This window comes from Mastigoproctus giganteus, chromosome 8 (assembly GCF_048544385.1).
Source record: "Mastigoproctus giganteus isolate SK-2022 chromosome 8, ASM4854438v1, whole genome shotgun sequence".
NCBI classification, from domain to species: domain Eukaryota; kingdom Metazoa; phylum Arthropoda; class Arachnida; order Uropygi; family Thelyphonidae; genus Mastigoproctus; species Mastigoproctus giganteus.
Genome location: NC_143582.1, coordinates 181,981,108 through 182,002,656, shown reverse-complemented (window position 1 = coordinate 182,002,656; position 21,549 = coordinate 181,981,108). Strand labels below are relative to the sequence as shown.

General features: G+C 36.9%; 1 protein-coding gene across 1 annotated transcript in view; it reads right to left on the bottom strand.

Moving 5' to 3' along the window:
- Positions 1-21,549, bottom strand: part of LOC150082048 (RING finger protein 150-like) — a 132,451-nt gene that overhangs the window by 9,924 nt on the left and 100,978 nt on the right. Inside the window, exon 5 of the mRNA XM_090379938.1 lies at positions 14,045-14,141. Coding sequence (XP_090236064.1) covers positions 14,045-14,141 — 97 coding nt within the window. The remainder of the gene's footprint in view (positions 1-14,044; positions 14,142-21,549) is intronic.

Genomic DNA, 21,549 nt, shown 5'->3' with positions numbered 1-21,549 from the left:
TTCTCCTTACCTTTGCTCTCAGTTATTACAAAATCATTTAACTCCCTGTTAAGAGTTTGATAACATCTGGCCCTCTCCTCCTTGAATAACTCCACATGTGTGAACATAGATGCAAAATACTCATTTAGTTCAGCAGCTATCTGAGAATGATCATCTACAATCAAATCACTGATATCAAGTGGACCAATCTGATTCATCCCCTTCCTTTCAGAGTTTATATAAGTAAAGAAGTCTTTGCTGTCTTTCTTTGCATCCTTTGCCAAAGATTTTTCATAATCTGCCTTCGCTTGCCTAACCTCCTTTGTGACTTGATTACAGACTAGCTTGTATCTCCCATAGGCTTCTGTGTTGCCTTACAATTTATGTGCATCCCATGCATTTTTCTTCTCTTCCACGAGTCTCATTAGTTCATGTGACTTCCATTTGGACCTAAACCTAGAGCAGTATTTCTTAGTTGGAACAATAAGCCTAGTAGATTCCAAAATTACTTCCTTGAATGCTTCCCATTTAGAATTTGCTGTTGGTAACATCATCAGTTGGTCCCACTGTATAGAACCTAAAAAATATCTGAGACCACTGCAGTCGCCTTTACAAAATCAAAATTACTGAAGCTAATGTGTCTACGGAAAACACATTTCAAGTTCCATTCCTTTAATAGCATCTATAGGTGGTGTACATTTATACAATGTTCTTATAACTAATGTTTCACTATTTTCTAATCTAAATTTTGCCTGTCTATTATGCATATATATGTTGCAAAAATGCAGATAATAATGTGCTTCCTTAAAGTGAGGAAACCATTTAAGGTGTGCCTCTCTTGTTGCTTTCTTTGTTACGTTTAAGCTACTTTTGTGTTTTTGAGTCTGGTGTAGTCTAGATAAGTAAGTAAGGATGTGACTGTATTTATATTTCTAATGTAAATATTATCACTTCCTTTCTGAAAAAGGCATAGCATAGACTAAGGGTTCTTCACACTGTGGCTCATGTCCTTGCTTTAACAGACATTAGAAATAATGGACAGTGTCCACTGAACAATGCTTTACATCCATATGGGAGGTCCCCACAGACCGGCGTTGTGCAAATGTATCCCCAATTCACAAAGGGGAATCGAAGAGTGACACGAGTAATTAAAGAAAAGTTAGTTTAACTTTTGTTTTACAGAAGTTAAACTAACTAACTCAACTGGATGCAAAAAATAAATTGATATCATATACTTGGATTTCTGGAAAGCTTTTGACACTGTTGCACATGGAATACTACTGTACAAATTGGAGCAGAATGGTATTAAGGGTAACTTGCTACAATGGTTTTGTAAAAGGATGGCTGAGTGGGAGAAGACAGAGGATGGTAATCAATGGGTGCTGCTCTTTGTGGACTAATGTTATTAGTGGAGTCCCACAGGGTTCGGTGTTGGGTCCACTGTTGTTTTGTATATTTATCAATGATATTGATGAAGGTATATCAGGCTTAATGTCGAAGTTTGCAGATGATACAAAGGTCGGCAGGGTTGTTAATGACAGTAATGGCAGTGTGCTACTGAAACAGGATCTAGAAAATTTGGGCAGATGGGCTGAGAAGTGGCAACTGAAGTTTAACATTGCATCTGGCAAAGTATTGCATATTGGTAGGAGTAACCCCAGAGAAATGAAAAAGACCTGGGAGTAATTGTGCAGTCAGATATGAAGTTTTCTGAGCAATGCAGACAGACTGCCAGGGCAGTTCATGGGGGTTTTGTGAATGATATACAGGAATTTTACTAGCAGGGAAAAGGAGGTGATTGTCCCTCTGTATAAGGCAATGTTCAGGCCATGCCTTGAGTACTGCATACAGATCTGGAGGTCTCATTTTAGGAAGGACGTAGATTTGCTTGAGCGTGTACAGAGAAGGGCAACAAGATTGGTGAGAGGAATGAAGGGATCCTCTTACCAAAAGAGGCTTAAGTCTGCAAATTGCAGTGGCTGGAGACTAGGCACCTGCGAGGTAATCTGACTGAGGTGTATAAGGCCTTGAATGGGTTGAGCACGCTGAATTCTGATGGGATTCTTCCACTTGTTCAGATTACGAACCTAAGGGGGTATAAATTCAAATTGAGGAAAGGCAGATGTAGAATAGATGTGCGGAAATTTGTCTTTAGCCAGTGGGTGGTTAATAGTTGGAACAAACTTCCATCTGTCTTTGTAGAAGTTGACAGGTTAAATAAATTTAAGGAGGAACTGGACAAACATTTAGAGAGAATTGTTTTGTAATTTTTTTTTGGCTGATGCTGCATAAGTTCATACACTTGCTTTCTTGCATCACATGCCACTACTACTACTACTTTGATGTAGCTATGTACTTTAGTTGAAATATTTTCCCAATAAAGAATAACGTCAGGATTTTCTTTACCTTTACCAGCCTGTAGAATGTGTGAAACATCAATAGGGAATCTGAACCTCGCACAAGTGTACTCTATTTCTATTGAGTACCTTTGCTGGAGATTCACACTCTGAATAAGGTTTAGTCAGAGTTTCCACTCTAAAGAGGAAATTTTAACAGAGGAGAACACAATTAAAGGAAGGTGGAAAGAATACTGTGAGCACCTACTGACACTAATTATCTGCCACCCTATTTTCAAGAGTGTGATCATGAACCAGTTCCACTGAAGGAAGAAATTGAAACAGCCATCAGAAAACTGACGTGTGGAAAGTCACCAGCGGAACTGATTAAAGCTAATGGTGTGAAGGGTGCAAGAGTTTTTTTCATAAAATGATTGTAAAGATTTCTGAAATGGGGCGGTGGCATCAGATTGGAAGGAATAAATTTTCATTCCCTTACCAAAAGAGGAGATTGAAAATTTGCTCAAATTAGAGGCCTATTATTAGCCTAATTTCTCATGATAGCAAGATTCTTCTTAAAATTATATTAAACAGAATCTCAAGAAAACTTGAAAAAGAAATGCCAGAAGAGCGAGCAGATTTCAGAAGTGGCAGAGGAACCAGAGATCAGATCTTAAGTCTATGACTCATTACTGAAAAATGTAAAGAATTCAATGTTTCAGTCGTTTTGTGTTTTATAGATTATTCAAAAGCATTTTATTGTGTTCAACATGAGTAACTATGGGAAATGATGCCTAATATGGGATTCCTAATCCACATAATTCAGCTGATTAAGCTACTGTACCAGGAACAGGAAGGAACTGTGAGAACCAACACAGGAAACATGGACTTTTTTAAAATAGGAATGGTGTAAGGCAGGGCTGTATTTTGTCACCTCACCTTTTTAATCTTTATGCCGAAGATATCATGCGTGAAGCTTTCGAAAATTTAGAGACTGGCATCAAAATTGGAGGACTGAAGATAAACAACCGTTGTAATGCAGATGATACTGTGCTAATTTGCAATTCTAAGGATCATCTTAAAGAAACTCTGCGGAGAGTATGTGAAGAAAGTAAGAAAAAAAAGGTTAGTCTATGAATGTGTGTAAAACTAAAATTATGGTGATTGGTGATAATCTCGGTTCCAGTAAAGTGAAGGTTAATGGGCAAGAATAAATAAAAATAGTAACTTCTCAAATGATGTAAAAAGACGACAGGCAATTGCTAAAATGTTGGTAAAATGGATGTTGCTAAAATGGATGTGAAGAATTGAATCTGAAAAGAGTTGACAGGAATAAAATTGAGGCATTTTAAATTTGGTGTTACAGGCGAATACTGCGTATTTCTTACTTGGACCAAAGAATAAATGAGAGGGTATTGAATAAAATTGGCCTAAAATTCTTCTTCACAGCATCAAGGAGGGAAAACTTTCTGCTGAATAATATAATAGAAGGAAAAATCGAGAGGAAGAGGTGCAGAAGAAGACCTTCAACTAGGTGGAAGAATGGGATCAGTGTACTTCTGGGCAATGCACTTTGCGATGCTGCTCGTAGAGCACATGATCGGTGCAGTTGGAGGAATTTGTTGGTGCCCACAACAGCTCCTCGGGGAGCTGTGTGACTGGAAGAAGAGAGTTTCCACTGCCACTATATGACATTAAAATTTTAAGCTCATACTCCACACAAGTGTAGAAAAATACAGTTAGAAAAATAAATTACAACAATTTTTTTTTTTTTTTTTTTTTTTTATTGGTACAGCATTTTTTTTTTTCACAAGAGTCTGGCAACTTCAGTAAATTATGTATTTCTTTAGAATTTAATGGACAATCAGATTTAGCAGACAGGCTTTATCCCCAAATAGTTCATTAAATTGAGGTCTTTTAGTGTATTGTATTTCAGAGGGAAGGCCTATAAACACACTCCTACTCACCAAACACACTCCAAACCTACTGAATATTGCACTTGCCATCCATGTTGACTCCATGCACTGCCTTAGATTTAATATGCTTCTTAATTAAGAGTATATTTTTCCTTCCTGTCCTGTCTCTTCTTTCTGTACACATTATACTTCCAATATTCACATTCTGCATCTTTTATGACACCATGTCTCTAATACCCCCACAATGTCTGCATTTGAAAACTTAATCAGTACTTAAAATTCAAATTTACTAACCATGCACCTGTTCTTTCTCTTAGTTACCCTAACATAGCCCATGTATTTACTTGATCTGAGATGACCCACAGCAGTGCTTCCTTGCAGTCTAGTCTGCTGCATGTTCCAACAGAAGCAGTGAAAGAATAGCTTTCACCTCAGCCTATGGCTCTACTTAATCTCTTTGTGTATCCTCCCCAATATAGCAATTTTCCAACCCAGCTAACACTACATTGTTAACATCAAATATTCTTGTATCCCTTCTATTTAAGCATTCTTGTAAAAACAGTCTCTTCTGTTAACAAGCACAGACCATGCTGTGAAAAACTGTACCTCATGAGCCTTGCACAATCTCTCCAAGGCTCTCAACATGTACTCATTCCTATCAGATCCAAGCAGAATTAGACACTTTCAAATTTAATCTTAACTCATGATTTTTTCCAACATTGGCCTGTTCTTGTTTCCTCAGATCTCCTACTCTTAACATCATTAGTGCCAACATCTCTAACACCATCACCTTTCATGCCCTAAAAAGATGATATCTGCTCTACAACATCATATACTTTATATACATTTGCCCCTGGCAGACATACCCTGGTCATATTCTACCTATCCTTTTTGCACAATAAATTTCCACTTTCCCTGACAATAACTATCTTGTGTGCGATCAGCGGATCTGGCTTGGGGAATGGCCGCTGTGTTGCGTGATGCACAAGTGTAAGTTCTGGCATTGAGTTGGGCAGCTGAGAGCTTTATTGTACCCCTACCCCACAATTTTAACTCCATGGGCATCCACTCTAATTTTCAAGCTCATAAATGTCCACAAGAATGCTCACTTTGCACCTAATTTCCTCATTTTTTTTTTTTTTTTTTTGTACTGAACAGACACAAAGGCATCCCACTTAGCTGTATCATGTCCTGTTCCAGAAAGTCTGCAAACAGCACATTTTGTAAGGCCATGATTTGTAGGAGAACCATCCCTTCAGTTCTTCCCTGAGCCACAGCACTCCTGCTACTTTGAGCATGTTGCTTTGCTGCCCTGGTCTGATGCGTGATTTCCATTTAAATTCCATTTAATTTGAGAATGCTACAAAGAGATACCTAAATGTAATAACACTAGCCACATATTATGCATCAATATTATGTATTATGCTATCAAGTTTACGTTATACGTATCACACTACAGGGGTTCCTGAAGTGTGATACATCTTAAGTAAGAGTTGCGTTCCGCAGAATGCTACGTAAGTCGGGAAATTTCCCCTATGCTTGTGCAGCACTCGCAATTGTGCTCTCTGAATTGATTGAATCAAAAAAGAAATGTTCAACGAACATGTAATGTAAATAGTATTATTTATTGTATTTATTCAATTTTTCATCTCATGCACAGGAAAAATTACAAAAGCGTGCAATTTAAAAATAATTTCAAAATTATAAAATTACGAAAAAAGAGAGGAGGCTGGCATAACATCAGTAAGTTTTACCTCTCAAGCATCACCGCCAGAATCGACGTCTTCAACTGATAAGTACGCTGCTGCGGAGATTGAGGGCTGTAGAGATTTAGAAGGGGTTGACCGTCAACCTTAGGAAAGAGCATATTAATAGATAACTGGACGGTGGCTTTTTTCCTTTTCATCGTAGATTTCTTTGTAGCAAGCAAGCATATCATTCATCCCTCTGTAACTTTTAAGAATCGTTGGCTGTCAGGATCCATCTTCTCAAACCTTGTCATTTCTGATGCAATTTCACGAAATGCCATTGCCATCTCTCTGGCGATGAAGCATCTCAGCTGCTCATTTGGTTCATCTTGAGCTTCGTCAGCATTTTCTTCTTTCACTATTGCTGCCTGCAAGTCAATATATTATTCGATAGATAATTCCTTCTCTTTTTCCTATATTAACTCTTCCATGTCTTTGGCATTAACCTCCAACTGAAGTAGCGATGCAACCTTTACAATCTTATCTGTAACTTCTTCATATGATTCATCTTTTTCAAATCCTCCGTAGCCTTTTACGTGCCGTGGGCATATTTTCTTCCATGTGTCATTTAAACAACTTTTAGTAATTTCCACCCAGACCTTATTAATATTTAAGATGGTGTGGTAAATATTGTAAGATTTCCAAGTCTCTCAGTGCAAAATTTTTCTCATTATCTACTGCAGACAATGCCTGACAAATGTTGTGCATAAATAGTATGCTTTTAAATTTGAAATAACACCCTGATCCATAGGTTGGATGAGTGAAGTCATGTTTGGCGGTAGAAATGTAACTCTCACGTTCAAATTGAAATCATCTAGATGTGTAGGATGTCCAGGAACATTATCTAATATAAACAAAATCGTGAAAGAAATGTCGTTGTCTTTACAATATTTTTCAACCTCGGGAATGAAGCAACATTTAAACCAATCCTCAAAGAGAGATATTGTTATCCATGCTCTCTGGGTTGATCGGAAATGCATGGATAGGGTGGCTTTATTGATGCCCTTAAATGCATGAGGATTTCCAGAATGGTACACAAGCAGTGGTTTTAATCTGTAATCTCCTGCTGCATGGCTGTCAGGATCCATCGATAGCCCCCAAGCAAGATGCCTTGAAACCTGGCACTGTATTTTCCTCTTTAGCAATGTATGTTTGATCCAGCATTTTTTTTTCCCCCAATACAGAGCAGCCTCGTTAACGTTAAAAATTTGCTACGTTGAATAGTCTCCTTCATCAATAATTTTTTACAACACATCACAAAATTTCTCTGCAGCTGCAGAATCAGCACTGGTGACTTCACAGTATTCACTGTTGAAGCAGCAAGACCTAATTCTCTTACAAACTTTGTTCTGCTTCATACTTCTTAATCATTTTCATCTTCATTTCTAAATCAATTTTTTCGTTTCCTGGCACTACCACCACTTGCACTTTTCATTGGTTGCTTTCCCTTCATCATTGTAATACGTAAATAGGAATGAAGAGAAGTTTCTGAAAATTTGTTTTTTTACATGCTTGAAGATTTCAGTGAAGGGGAACACATTTCACCATAATAGTGCAAAAACGCACAGAATTGCAGTTATCGGTATTATCGCAAATGCAATAAGATCGAGTTTACTACCCATTTATAATTAGATGCACCAACAGAAAAGCCCAATAAATTGGAAAGTGCAATTTTTTATTGTTTTTTTGGTCGTGACCTCCAGAAACTTGCTTTAGTAAAATATCACAAAGGCGTTCAAAATTGATTCTTATAACGGGAACATATGATAATGATGAAAGGGTAGTGCAATTTCCATTATAAATATGATTTTAGAGAGATAAATAGCTTAGTAATATAGCAAAAATTTCAACTTCCAAGGACTTGGAACGAATTAAAAAAAAAAGTGTTATTGGGTTCACATTACGATATTTTTGCGATACCTCCATTTATTCCTATGGGATGCATAATACGTTTCCACAATTTTTTTAAGTTTGCACTGGCCGGCAAAAACTTACATAAAGTTGAATTTCCGTAAGTTGAGTATTACGTAATTCGGAGTTCCTGTATACTGTTACATTCATAGTTTTAAGTTAGTCTTAATAGAAATAAAATTTCTTAGCTAAAAACTAAAGCAATTGTTCCAACTTAAGGAGATTAACGGGAACACCTGACTGTGTGTATTGCAACTAATGATAATGTCTTGTCGGGATGATTAAAAAAAAAAAAAAAAAAAAAAGTTTTGTGCACCACTTCTGGTACAAGTGTTGCAGGTTGCAAACTCTACATTAAACATTAATACTGGTTGACCTGTCTGGTATAACCTTTCCACAACATAATAGCCAAAAATGAATGGGCATAATAACCTATATACATATTTACAACACGTACAAATCAACAGCATAAAAACTTTAAAATTATGTTAATTACTAATTTACCGGTTTTCAAATTTCATGCAGACTACATTGTTAAGCTTAAATTAGCTGGTTTTCAAGTTTCATGCAGATACATTGTAAGTTTAAATACTGGTAGTAATTTTGTGATGCAAGGTGATATTCAGTACTGTCAGATATTGGGCCCTATCTGAGAGTAAAGGAGTCAACTGCTTATTTTTTCCAAATCTGGTCCATAATATCATCTGAATTGTAGTCTCTGCATGTAATACTGGTAGACACCTTAATGACTACACCCATATGTTATTTTATATACCCTTCTGGAATATAATTGGTAATTTGCTTTAAGCTCTTCAAAGTACTAATTAAGTGTATATAGTAGTTACAACCTACAGTAAGTTGTATCGTGCATGGAAAGAAAGCTGAGAAGACAGAAGGTACTTGACAATAGACTTTGATTTCTGTATATTGTAATTTTCAGGAAATACATGCTAAGCAAGGTTGTTCCGGGGAACAGACTTAGTTAAAAGCACAAGAAAAGTTTTGGAGGCACCACCCCATATGTGAGAACAATATTGTATGGTAGGATATGTTTGAGATTTGTGCAGAGTGAATAGTTGTTTAGCAGAAAAGTAATGCCAAAAACAAAAAATGAGAAATGCAGATTTTATTTTTTTTTATGAAGAGGAAGCAATATTTGTGATGTGCTTATGCCAAGGGAGATTAGAAGTCAGAGTAATTCCTAAAAGAGATATGCAACCTTATCTAGAAACCTGAGGAGTAATAGATTCTTTTATGCAAGAAATAAAACTGGAGTGAATTTTTATAAGGATTGAAGTTAACTAAATTTTCTTTGCCTCACTGGAGACAAAGATTCCTGCAGTTTAAGGAATTGGTGGGAGTATTTGAAAAGTCGAAGCAGCGTGTTTTCAATTTATTAAACAGGATCACAGTATGATCCTGTTTAATAAATTGAAATTAATTACAAGTGCTATTTTTCATGTGATGGGCAGATGATTTTGCATTTTGATGGCACTAAATATACATTAATGTTACGTGAATAAGTTTGACAGTAAGTTCGACTTTTAGTGAACAGACAAGCTTTCTGCCACCTAGGAGAATATACTCCCCCTCCCCTTCCTGCTGAACCACTGCCCTTGTTCTGACTATTTGATAACAAAATATAAATGCTCCTCTTCATAGTACACCCAGTCTGTCAAAATGTTTGAAACATGCAAACAGCAAGTGATTATTTTTCATTGCCCCCTCCATAAGGAAGAGCTTTGCTCCTCAGTGGCTGTTGGAAAAGTTAAATATTGTGATGAAGAGGTTATATAAGTTTTGTTAATTTAAATAACCTCATTTTTTACATTGGTTTTGACTATATGCATTTACTCTCTCTTTCTGAGGTTATGTGATTGTTATGAGGCAGAAATCCTTGAACAAGTTGTGGCATTATGTAAGTTGGCACTTTCTTGTCTGAAAAGAAATCACTCCCTGGTCAGAGGTTCTTGAATTTTGAATGGATATTAAAAACAGCCTTTTTTTCAGATGTGTTTGCTAAATTCAACAACCAAGTATTTCAGTGCATGGCCATGATTAGACACTGGTTGGGTTATGGCTATGACAGCTGAAGTTGACAGCTTTACAAAGAACACTAAAGTTGTGGATAGAGGAGAAGACTATTTCATTCTTGACACAAACTGTACTTCTGGAAGATGAAACTTCTTGTTTTCTTAAGCACAGCATGTTATCTTGGAACGCTTGGCAAAATTAAGCTTTGAATCCAACTGCAACCAGAGCAAGGTCTTCATATGCAGCCTTTAGTATATGACCACATTTAAAGAACTTTCAAAACCTGCTCAAAGTGAAGGTTATCATTAATATATCTTTACTCTTTAATTTTGTATGGTTCTTCTGATTTTTGTTATTTTGCAAAACTATTTTGGAACAATAATTAACGTTTGAATAAACATTTTTATTGGAATGTTTATTTAATACTGATTTGTTATACACTTAACCACGAGTAGCAGGGCTAATAAATTAACTGAATCTGCACAGTAAAAAGGTTAAGAATGACAACACCAAATAACATAAATGGACTAATTTCTCAGGAATCAATTTCTTTCTTTTTAATTTTTTATTCCTTGTTCCACTTCAAATTTTAATTTGCTATTGAAAGCTTTGGTTAGTAACAAGTGTAAAGGCGACATGAAATAAGAATAAAGCATACCTCAAGTGACTTTCCCCTACTTGCATAAGCTAATCAACAGTTGAAGACAAGTTATTAATAAATCTAAACTTCATTCCAGGACAATAAAAATTTGCTGCATGCCTCCCCAATGGCATTTTTGCTTTGATTCCTTTCTAAAACCACTGCTCTTAACTGTTGTCAACATTATTGCTTACTTTTACAGGCATATGAATTTATTGCAACAACATCTTTTAGATTAAGCTATTAATCTGATTTCTCCTTTGCACTGATTAACCTAACTAATATAAATTCAATATCAATCAACAGGGAATGTTTGTTTGTTTGTCCATGCCACCCACCTATAAACATTATAGTGAAAGGTTGTTTGATTTTTAGGAGTATTAGCAACTAAGGCCATATTGCTCTGGAATATGCGGTGGTCATTCCCTGACCTTTCCACAACCTCCGTATTTGGTGGTGACAGGCTCGAACCCCGGTCTAATCAAGAAGCGTGTGCTACGCACTGCTGCTCCTTCCAAACTGGCTACGGAGGCACCATATTGAAAGGTAGGAAGCTAGTCCAGACATTTCAGAAGTATATGATTAGATTTTGTATAAAAGCCATTTTTGTAAGTAAATTCTCACCTTATAATTTTTATTCTGTCTCTTTCACAAATGGCTGGCTCTTTTTCCTTAATATCTTGACTAATTCTGGACTTCAAGGGCTCACAGGTCCCCATGGCATTGAATGGGAAATCTTTTACAGGGCTTAGCTGATGAGAACGTTATAATACTTTAGGATATTATGATGTGGTTACAAAGGAACTGGATGCAAAAAATAATTTTGATATCATATATTTGGATTTCAGGAAAGCTTTTGACACTGCTGCGCATGGAAGACTATTGCAAATTGGAGCAGAATGGTATTAAGGGTAAGTTGCTACAATGGATAAAAGGATGGTTAAGTGGGAGAAGACAGAGGGTGGTAATCAATGGGTGTTGCTCTTTGTGGACTAATGTTATTAGTGGTGTCCCACAGGGTTCGGTGTTAGGTCCACTGTTGTTTTTTATATTTATCAATGATATTGATGAAGGTATATCAGGCTTAATGTCGAAGTTTGAAGATGATACAAAGGTTGGCAGGGTTGTTAAGGACAGTAATGGCAGTGTGCTACTGCAACCGGATCTAGATAATTTGGGCAGATGGGCTAAGAAGTGGCAACTGAAGTTTAACCTTGACAAATGCAAAGTACTGCATATGGGTAGAAGTAACCCCAGAGAAACGTACCAACTGTGTGGTACTACACTTAAGGTGGTAGAAAATGAAAAAGACCTGGGAGTAATTGTGCAGTCAGATATGAAGTATTCTGAGCAATGCAGACAGGCTGCCAGGGCAGGTCATGGGGTTTTGTCAATGATATATAGGAATTTTGCTAACTGGGAGAAGGAGGTGATTGTCCCTCTGTATAAGGCAATGGTCAGGCCACGCCTTGAGTACTGCGTACAGGTCTGGAGGCCTCATTTTAGGAAGGATGTAGATTTACTTGAGCGTGTACAGAGAAGGGCAACAAGATTGGTGAGGGGAATGAAGGGATCCTCTTACCAAGAGAGGCTTAAGTTCTGCAAATTGCAGTGGCTGGAGACTAGGCACCTGCACGGTGATCTGATTGAAGTGTAAAAGGCCTTGAATGGGTTGAGCACGCTGAATTCTAATGGGATCCTTCCACTTGTTCAGATTACGAACCTAAGGGGGCATAAATTCAAATTAAGAAAAGACAGATGTAGAATAGATGTGTGGAAATTTGCCTTTAGCCAGCGGGTGGTTAATTGCTGGAACAAACTTCCATCTGTCGTTGTGGAAGTTGATAGGTTGAATAAATTTAAGGAGGAACTGGACAGGCATTTGGAGGGAATGGTGTGATTTTTTTTTTTTTTTTTTTTGGCTGATGCTGCATAAGCTCATACACTTGCTTTCTTGCATCACATGCCACTACTACTACTAACTACATCATTCTTACTTCAATATCTTACTGTATAAATAATGAAAGCTTGCATGGCATCTATCACTAGTTTCTTAAATGCTGATCTGTACTCAGGAGGACAGATGGTTTGGCTAATATCAGTGTTATCTAAAAGACTCAGTCCTGTCCTATTTTTTGCAGAAATAATTTTTTCATTTTGCCTTAGTTTCAACGAGCTATACATACCTGGACAAGATCAGGTGTTTATCTTTGAAATAACCAGCTCCTCTAACGTGAATATGTGAGTACAGTTTCAACAGTATTAACAATGGATGCAGTGGAAATATCCCATTTAGTAAACTTAGCAAAAAAACTTTACTAAATGGGAAATTTAACACAATTAATATCTGTGAATATGTTAAATATGCCACTTAACATATTCTATATTGCACTTACTCTCTAAGCCACAACAGTTATCAGATTTGAACTGTGGAGGCAGGGTGGAATGATTACTCACTCAATAGCAAAATTACTTGAAAAATGCAAAACTTATTTTTCAAATATGAGCTAAAAAAGCTTTGAACCTGTCTGTAAATATTACAAGTATAGCTATAGTATGATTTGCAACCATGTTTTGTAGGACATGTAAAAAAAACAAAAAAAACATGCAAAGTCTTATGAAAGGCACTGATCTCTCAAACTTAAGTCTACTGTGTTCAATTACCTTATGCTGCATTACTAATAAATTAACAATACCTCAAAAAGAGAATTATAATATTACTTATTTTAGTGCTGGTGCCACCTCCCACAGCTGGCAGTTCAATAATTGTTGATTATTCAAGTACAGCACTGCAGTAGCCTCTAGAAGGAATGAGGAAACCTATGTTTTAGGACAGAAGAAACTGGTATGAGTGGCTTGTTTGTGTTGTGGTTCTTGTGGGGAAGGCCACCCAGAGAGGTTACCTGAAGGAGTAACCTGTTATACATTAGCTGCCACCATCCAGGCTATTATGGTACTCCACAATCTGAAAAGGACTGTTGGAAGCCCAATGGATGACATCATGCTGCATGGCATACTTGTGTTCTCCTTGAGAGCAGATGTTTACAGTCCAGAATTCTGTGTTGCTAGAAGTAGTGCACTTCTGGAATGGATGTAGTGCACTTCTGGGGGGGGGGGGGGAAGAGAGAGAGAGAGAGAGAGAGAGAGAGAGAGAGAGAGAGAGAGAGAGAGAGAGAGAGAGAGAGAGAGAAAATAATGCAGGGGATACTGTGGAAAGCTACTTTGTCTCCCCCATTACTCCAGTAGACATCACTAGCATATTCTCCTATTCCAATATTCCCAACAACCTCTTGTGTTTGGAATTAGAATTAAATAAAAAAAAAAAAGTTAAAATGGCAGATTTATTAATCATAAATACAACAGGAAGAAAACACCCCCCCCCCCCCCCCCCAACAGATTTCTGTTATTTACTGGATGTGTCTTTGTTTCCAGAAAATAATACTTAAAAGGGAAAAAAAGTATTTTTAAAAATTCACTTACAACAAGTCCATAATAGAGAAGAATGTCCATTTTACACATTGGGCATGACCTCTGTTCTAATAACCAAGGATCAACACAGCTTTTATGAAATGTATGTCTGAAAAACAAAACTACATATTATTTATAGACAAGCTCTTTACAGTTAATTCTTAAAACTATCAATTCACAATCTGCAATAATGCAGAATTCATTTCTGGATTCAAAGTTTCTATGTTGAATATTTTGGGAGATATTTATTATAATTATGAATATAGAAATCTGTGATACTTAAATTTATTTTAATGATAAACTAGGGGGCTTTGCCCCCTGCTCGCTTTGCTCACCAACCCCTGCGCACGTTTTCTAAGTAAAATGTAGAGGTATGACGGAGTAAGTCAGATCTTTTCTACGTAAAAGACACCTGTTGAAATGCAGTGATTGATATCTAATCAGGAAATGACCCATGTAATTATTTACCCGTGCATTTGTAGTGACATAATTGCCCTGCCCACTTGTACTACGTGACCTACATCCCTCTTCTCCCATTGGCTACCCCACCACATGACATTCTCAAGGGCTAATAAATATCACTATGTAATTATTTACCTGTGTTTACAAAGGTCACTTAGGAAAAGGCCCTTTGTTTCGGGTTCCATAATGCATTAGGAATATTGTTGCATTCAAAAGAGCAGGACTAAAATATTTACAAACTAGACAAATATTTACAAATATACAAATTATATCGGGTCCCTTCATCAGCTGACATTAAAATGGAACATGAAATGATGCTAGGCGTGGTCATGTATTAGACAGTGAAGTATGTGCAAGAGGCTAGTGAATGTTATGGAGGCAGTTGTCTTTCAATGGAAGACAACAATGTAATTATTTTCCTGCACATGTGTAGTGACATAATTGTCCACCCTCTTCTCCAAGTGGCTTGAATATATATCACTAGGAGGAAAATTACTTTTTTAATGTATAGAGAGATAGGCATTCGTATAAAGTATCTCTTTCAGTCTTTATTAATTTTTTTGATTAGAAACATTGAAATTATCAATTTTTAAAGAGAAAATATATACAAAAATCTATATGAAATAATAAATATATTGTGTGCAGTCAAACTTTTTTATAGTTTTATTGAAAGGATTGTGATATTCTTAACATTATGACTATTAATCCGAATGCTGTGTTTCTATCAGTGAGGTTACTTTTATTTCAGAAAAGAAATTACAGTGCAACAGCATCCTGTTTTACTGAAGAAAATTATACTGAATGTTTATGTAAAATTAGTAGAACTTTATCCTGAGAAGCAAATTCATGGAATTTTTTCAGTGGCTGAATTTACCGGGACCTCAGGAACTTAGGTGTACAGAGTGAGAAAAGAATTCAAGAGTAAAGGTGAATTGTTAAAGCTAGCAAGGAAACTACTAAAATTAATTGGTATTACTGATCAGATAACAAGATATCATAAAAAGGACCTTCCTTTTTATGATGTTTTTTACTAAATGAGGATATACAGAAAGTCAATGCTGTTTCTTTTTTTGTGTAACGAATATCCTACCATAAATCACTTGCTAATCACTGAGTTAACTATGATATTGCAAGCAACAGTGCATCATCACAGTGAATAAAAAATTAATGTTTTATGCATTGTAAAATATATATTGCTGGTAAGTTCACTGAAAAGTTTGATGTTACAGCAAAGCAATTTTGAAATGACATAACCAAGGTGAAAAATCACAATTTATATAGATATTTTAAACAGAAGTAAATTTTAAACTGTGACATTATAGTTCTCATTATTTTTAAGGTCACTTTACCAGTTTAACTGTATACATCTACTCGTCAGAAAATAACAACACTTACCACCTAGATCAATGTTTCTCAAGCTTGGTTCCAGGGAGGAGTGAAACAGTAACAGTGATCAAACTAAAGCTGTTTTTTATACAACTATTTTTATGACACTTTTCTATCTATACAAAATGTTAGAAATGTTTTGTTACTATATTTCTCATCCAGGCATGGCTAATTTTTTGTTATAATAAATAAATAAATTTTGTCTACCCTGAGATGGCAATATAAGATCAGAGTATGCTTTTTTTTTTTTTTTTTAATAAAGTATGTCTACAATCTAAAGAGGGGGAGGACAAATGGGGTATATACAAAAAATATGAAAATCATATCTGCATTAATGATAAAGAAAAAAAAATTTTTTTTGGAATATAAATAAATAGAATTCAGCAATATATATGCAGCTTGTTTTTAAATTAAAATTCATGTTTTACCTGCATTCAATTCCAATCACAGAGATTCTGCTCACTGAAGACAGAGTGCCAGTGGCTTGGGCGCATGCTCATCTTTGAGACAGATACGATTATCCACAATTCTGCCTAAGTTTCTAATATTTTTTTAAAAATTGCGTGACATCATCTGAAGGTGAATCCACTATACATTTAAAAAATCTGAGGTATTGGCAGGATGGCTGTTTCAAAGCTGGCTCCTCATGAGTAACCAATTTTGCCAGGTGTTCTTTATTTGGTCTTTGAGGTTGTCACAGACATTCTCTCAGATATGCCAGACAAGCTGTACTTGCTACCTGGGAGTCTAAAACGCTGATGGAACTGGTATTCGGGTGATACTCAAGTCAAGTGGACCCAATTTCGGCTAAGTCTGGACGGTCTGTGAGAGCCAAATCCTCTGCTTGCATCTTCACGATGGTGGAACTGTTAGTAAGTCTGGGTATAACTTCCACGCACAAGTACATGGTGGGTAACCACCCAGGTATGAACCAAAGTAAGCAGGGGTCGAGGTGTGGTGTCCACACCACATGGAGGAATGCAGCCCCTCTATGTTACTAGGCAGTAACATAGAGGGGCGGCATAGGTGGTAGATGACTCTCATCAACCGGTGCAATACCACCACTTTGCTTATTGGAGGCTTGAAGTGGTGGAACCCATGTTTAGTCTCTAGAGCTAAGTTCCAGTCAACTCTTCCCCATCTCTATCATGAAGTATGATTGATGACTTTTGAGGTTATGATGAACATTGCGGCGAGATCCATCATTCCTTACATTTCGAGTGCACAGCTCTAAAACGGTATTCTTAGGCCGGCCGCTAGTTAGTACACCGGACTGAACCTATTGGTAACTCTCTAGGAGGCTTCCGGATCAGCTAGTGTATAATCTTGTTACCTCTACTCTGCCAGATAGTGACTGGAGGGAGTCCGAGTAGTGTGAATGCGGGGGGGGGGGGGGGGGGGGGGCATTGTCAAGGCCACATTATATCAAGGATCTGGGTATATTCTTACCATATGTATGCCGTATCCAAAAATTTCATTACTCCATACAGCATATCCCGCCCACTTTTCCTTATTATTGAATACACCATGAATTGTCAAACTAATAGAGCAAGCTTATCTGCAAAAAGATCTAAACCTCCCAAACACTACCTAATTCATTTCACAAATATACGTGGTCTCAATCCTAATCTCAGCGATGTCAATTTCCACTTGCAGTCTGCCAAACCCATGTACTTTTTCTGACAGAATCTCAGTTATCGGTTGATTCAACTACTGCTCATCTCAGATGCCCAAATTATTCGATGGACGATTCCTTTCGCCTCAAAGGTGGTACTTGTGCATATGTCCGTTCTGATATTCCCTGTCAGAGACTTGGCAATTTGGAATCTCCTCTCTTCGATGTTCTCTGGTTTAAAATCTCTCTACCTCATTGTGTCAAATTCATCTGTTGCCTCTACCATTCTTCCAACTCCACTAATCACTTGGAGCTCTTTGACTTCCTCTCTTTGCAACTTGACTTTCTCCAGTCCAACTTTCCTAACAGTGAGGTAATTTTCATTGGTGATTTTAATGTTCACAACTCCAGCTGGCTTCTGTTTTCTAGTCGCACCGACTCAGCTGGTCGAGATGCTGAGGCTTTTGCAATTACTAATGACCTTGCACAGATTGTTTATCTACCTACAAGAATACCGGACAATCCTAATCATACAGCCAACACACTTGATCTTTTTCTCACAAACAACCCTTCTAAGTGCACGGTTGAAGTGAGAGGTCCTTTAGGCACTTCAGATATCAACTTGGTGATTGTCTCTTCTCCAATGGAGCCTTTATCTCATGGCTATTCCCAACCGCATGTTGTTTGGCATTAAAAGAATGCAAAATGGGATGACCTGCGAGATTTCTTTTCTTCTTTTCCTTGGTCAGATTACTGTTTCAAAACTTCTGATGTCAACATTTGCTCAGATCTTGTCAGTGAAATTATTCTTGCAGGAATGGAATCCTTTCTAGACTTTAAAATCTCGTCCTTAATCTAAACCTTGGTTTTCCAATAAATGTGCTAAGGCTGTTCAGAGAAGAATGTTGCATATCGTAATTGGCTTGTTTCTAATTCTTCAGATTCATTTTCTGCCTACACTAAAGCTCGCAACAATTGTAAAGCAGTTATTAATCAGTCCAAACCAGAGTTTGAACAGGCTAAAAGTAGAAAACTTGCTTCTTGCCCTAATGATAGCCGAGCATTCTCGTCTCTTGCCAAAGATATTGGCTGCAACTTTTGCCCATCTCTGCTCCCACATCTGCCAAACCAGATGGTTCTGTTGTCACATCAGCCAAGGATAAAGCTGACTTCCAGCATCCCATTTTTCTTCCAGCTCATGTATTAATGATCTTGGTAAAACACCTCCCACCATTCCCAACACGCTCCATTCAATACCTCCTGTGGCCTTCCATCAAAAGAATGTCAGAAGGATTTTGACGAATCTTAATGCTAAGAAAGCTCCAGGTCCCGATGGTATTTCTCCACTTGTTCTCAAAACCTGTGCTCCTGAACTTACTCCTATTCTTTGCCGCTTTTTTCACTTTCTTATTCCAAAAGTGTTTTTCCTTCTGCTTGGAAATTTGCTCATATCCAGCCAGTTCCTAAAAAGGGTGACAAATCCCTCTTATCCAATTATCGTTACATTGCAATCACTTCTACTCTTTGTAAAGTAATGGAGAAATCAATTAACCGCCAACTCTTTAAACTACCTAGAAACCTTCCGTCTGATCAACGATCGGCAGTATGGATTCCGCCAGTGTCAATCCACTGGTGATATTCTGGCTTATGTTACCAATTTGTGGACTAAATCAATGAAAGTTTCGGTGAAACACAAGTAGTTGCTCTTGACATCTCAAAGGCTTTCGATCATGTTTGGCATAAAGGTCTTCTAAACAAACTTCCATCTTATGGTTTGCCAACGGTTTTTTGTAATTGGTTATCCATCTTTTCTCTCTGATTGCTCACTGAGGGTGATGGCTCTCTGTCTTCTAACTTCTCCACTAATGCCGGTGTCCCCCAAGGTTCAGTTCTTTCCCCCACTCTTTTCCTCTTGTATATTAATGACTTTCTTCCATTGACTGGAAATCCTATCCGTAGTTTTGCTGATGATAGCACATCATTCCACTTTCCATTTTGAGAAACCTTGCCCTGCTCAATCAGCTTCAACTTCTCGAAAATCTGCTACCAATTCCTTAAATGCTGATCTTCAGGTAATTCTCCAGTGGAGCAAAGACAACTTAGTTGATTTCAATCCTTCTAAAACTCAGTCTTGTCTTATATCTCGCAAAAAAGGATTCTTCTGCTCCTATGCTTATCTTTGGTGACACTCCAATTTCTAGGCAAAATGATATATCCGTTTTGGGGATTACACTGACTTCTAATTTCTCTTGGCGCAAGCACAGTAGAAATATTGCTTGTGCTTCTAAAAAACTTGGTTTTCTTTTTCGCTCTCGGCGTTACTTTTCTTCCAAACAGTTGTTCACTCTGTACAAATCACAAATCTGCCCTATCATGGAATATTGTTCCCACATTTGGAGTGGTGGTGCTCCCCAAAACCTCTCAGGCTTCTTGATTCCATTCAGAAGAGAGCAGTTAGGTTAATTAATGATTCATCTCTAACAGAATCTCTCCATTCGCTGTCTCATAGATGTACTGTTTCTGCTGCATGCCTCTTCTACAGATACTTCCATGGACACCGTTCTTCTGAATTGGCTTCTATAATTCCCGCTCTCTCCTTCAAAACAGTCCGAACATGTGCAGCCACCAGCCAACATCCATTTACTGTCCAACTTGAAACTCACAGAACCAACTTTTCATCTTCCTCGTTTATTCATTCAACTGCTGTTTTCTGGAACAACATTCCTTCATACGTATTTCCTGAAAATTACAGTCTACAGAAGTTCAAGTCCAATGTCAACAAATATCTTTCGTCTTCTCAACCTCCAACCCAAGCACAGTATTAAGTACTATAGGTTCTAATACCTCTCGTGTTTGGGGTTTACATAAAAAAAAAAAAAAAAAAAATATATATATATATATATTGTCAAAGTATTCTGAACTCAATGTATTTTGTCTAGGAGTTAAAGGTAAATGTAGCAGTTATCTTTTAAATGGATATTTTACTTCCATGCACCAATTGGCTATTCAGTTTGACAAAATACATTATTCACAGTTCGACAAACTTTCCTTAAAATTTACAATCCATCAGTTGATGAGAAGCCAGTAAACTCTGAAACAGCTGTACTGGATGTGTCTGAAACTTTTAAATATTATAGTGGATTCACCTATTCAGGTGATGCTACACCATTTAAAAAGGTATTAGCAATTTTGGCAGAATTGTGAATAATGGTATTTTCCTCTAAGTTGAACACAAGCACAAGCTATAGCATTGAGTAGTTGGCCTCAGTCTTCAGCAGGAGAATGATTGCCTCCCTATGACTGAAAATCAAACATAGTTAAGTGTACAAATTATTTAATTACAATTACTGTGCCAAAATACCCTAGCAATCCTATAGTCTGTTTTTAGCATACTTTTCATATTTGCAAGGTAACAATAGTTAATACATTAGATTGGACCATGTCACCACCTCACAGATTGCGACCATAGAGTGCTACCTTGCATCTTCAGTTGATGGAAAATACTGCTAGGAGTTTTGAATAAGGATAATAGCATAGGAACATGTCCATTAGGTAACCAGAATTTAATAATTGGAAAAGGATGGTTGAAGGAGAGATGTGTAGAAATTTTTTTTTTTTTCAGCCAGGTAAGTGCTGGAATAAACTTCCATTTAGCGTAAGGTTCTATATTTTCAAAATAGTATCCTGAGATTGACTTATACATTAAAGCTAGTGCACACAGGCAACTTGTTGGCTGCTTAAATGGCATATTGTGTTAACCAATTTGATAGAACACATGAGCATTCAAATAACTGCTTCTAATGAATGTAGATGAAAATGAATTTTGTGGAAAAAACTGCACTATGTGCCTTATTATTACGTTTCAACGATTCAGATATGCCAGTAATGATATAATGCATTCTATAAAAATAATTCATGAACTATTTAACACTGTATGTGAACTATTTGTTTTCTAAGTAAAACAAATAGTTCACATGCAAAACTTTTGTTGTATGCGAACATGTCCTCAGCAATCAAATAACACAGAAACAAACAGCAATGGACAGGAAAAAAT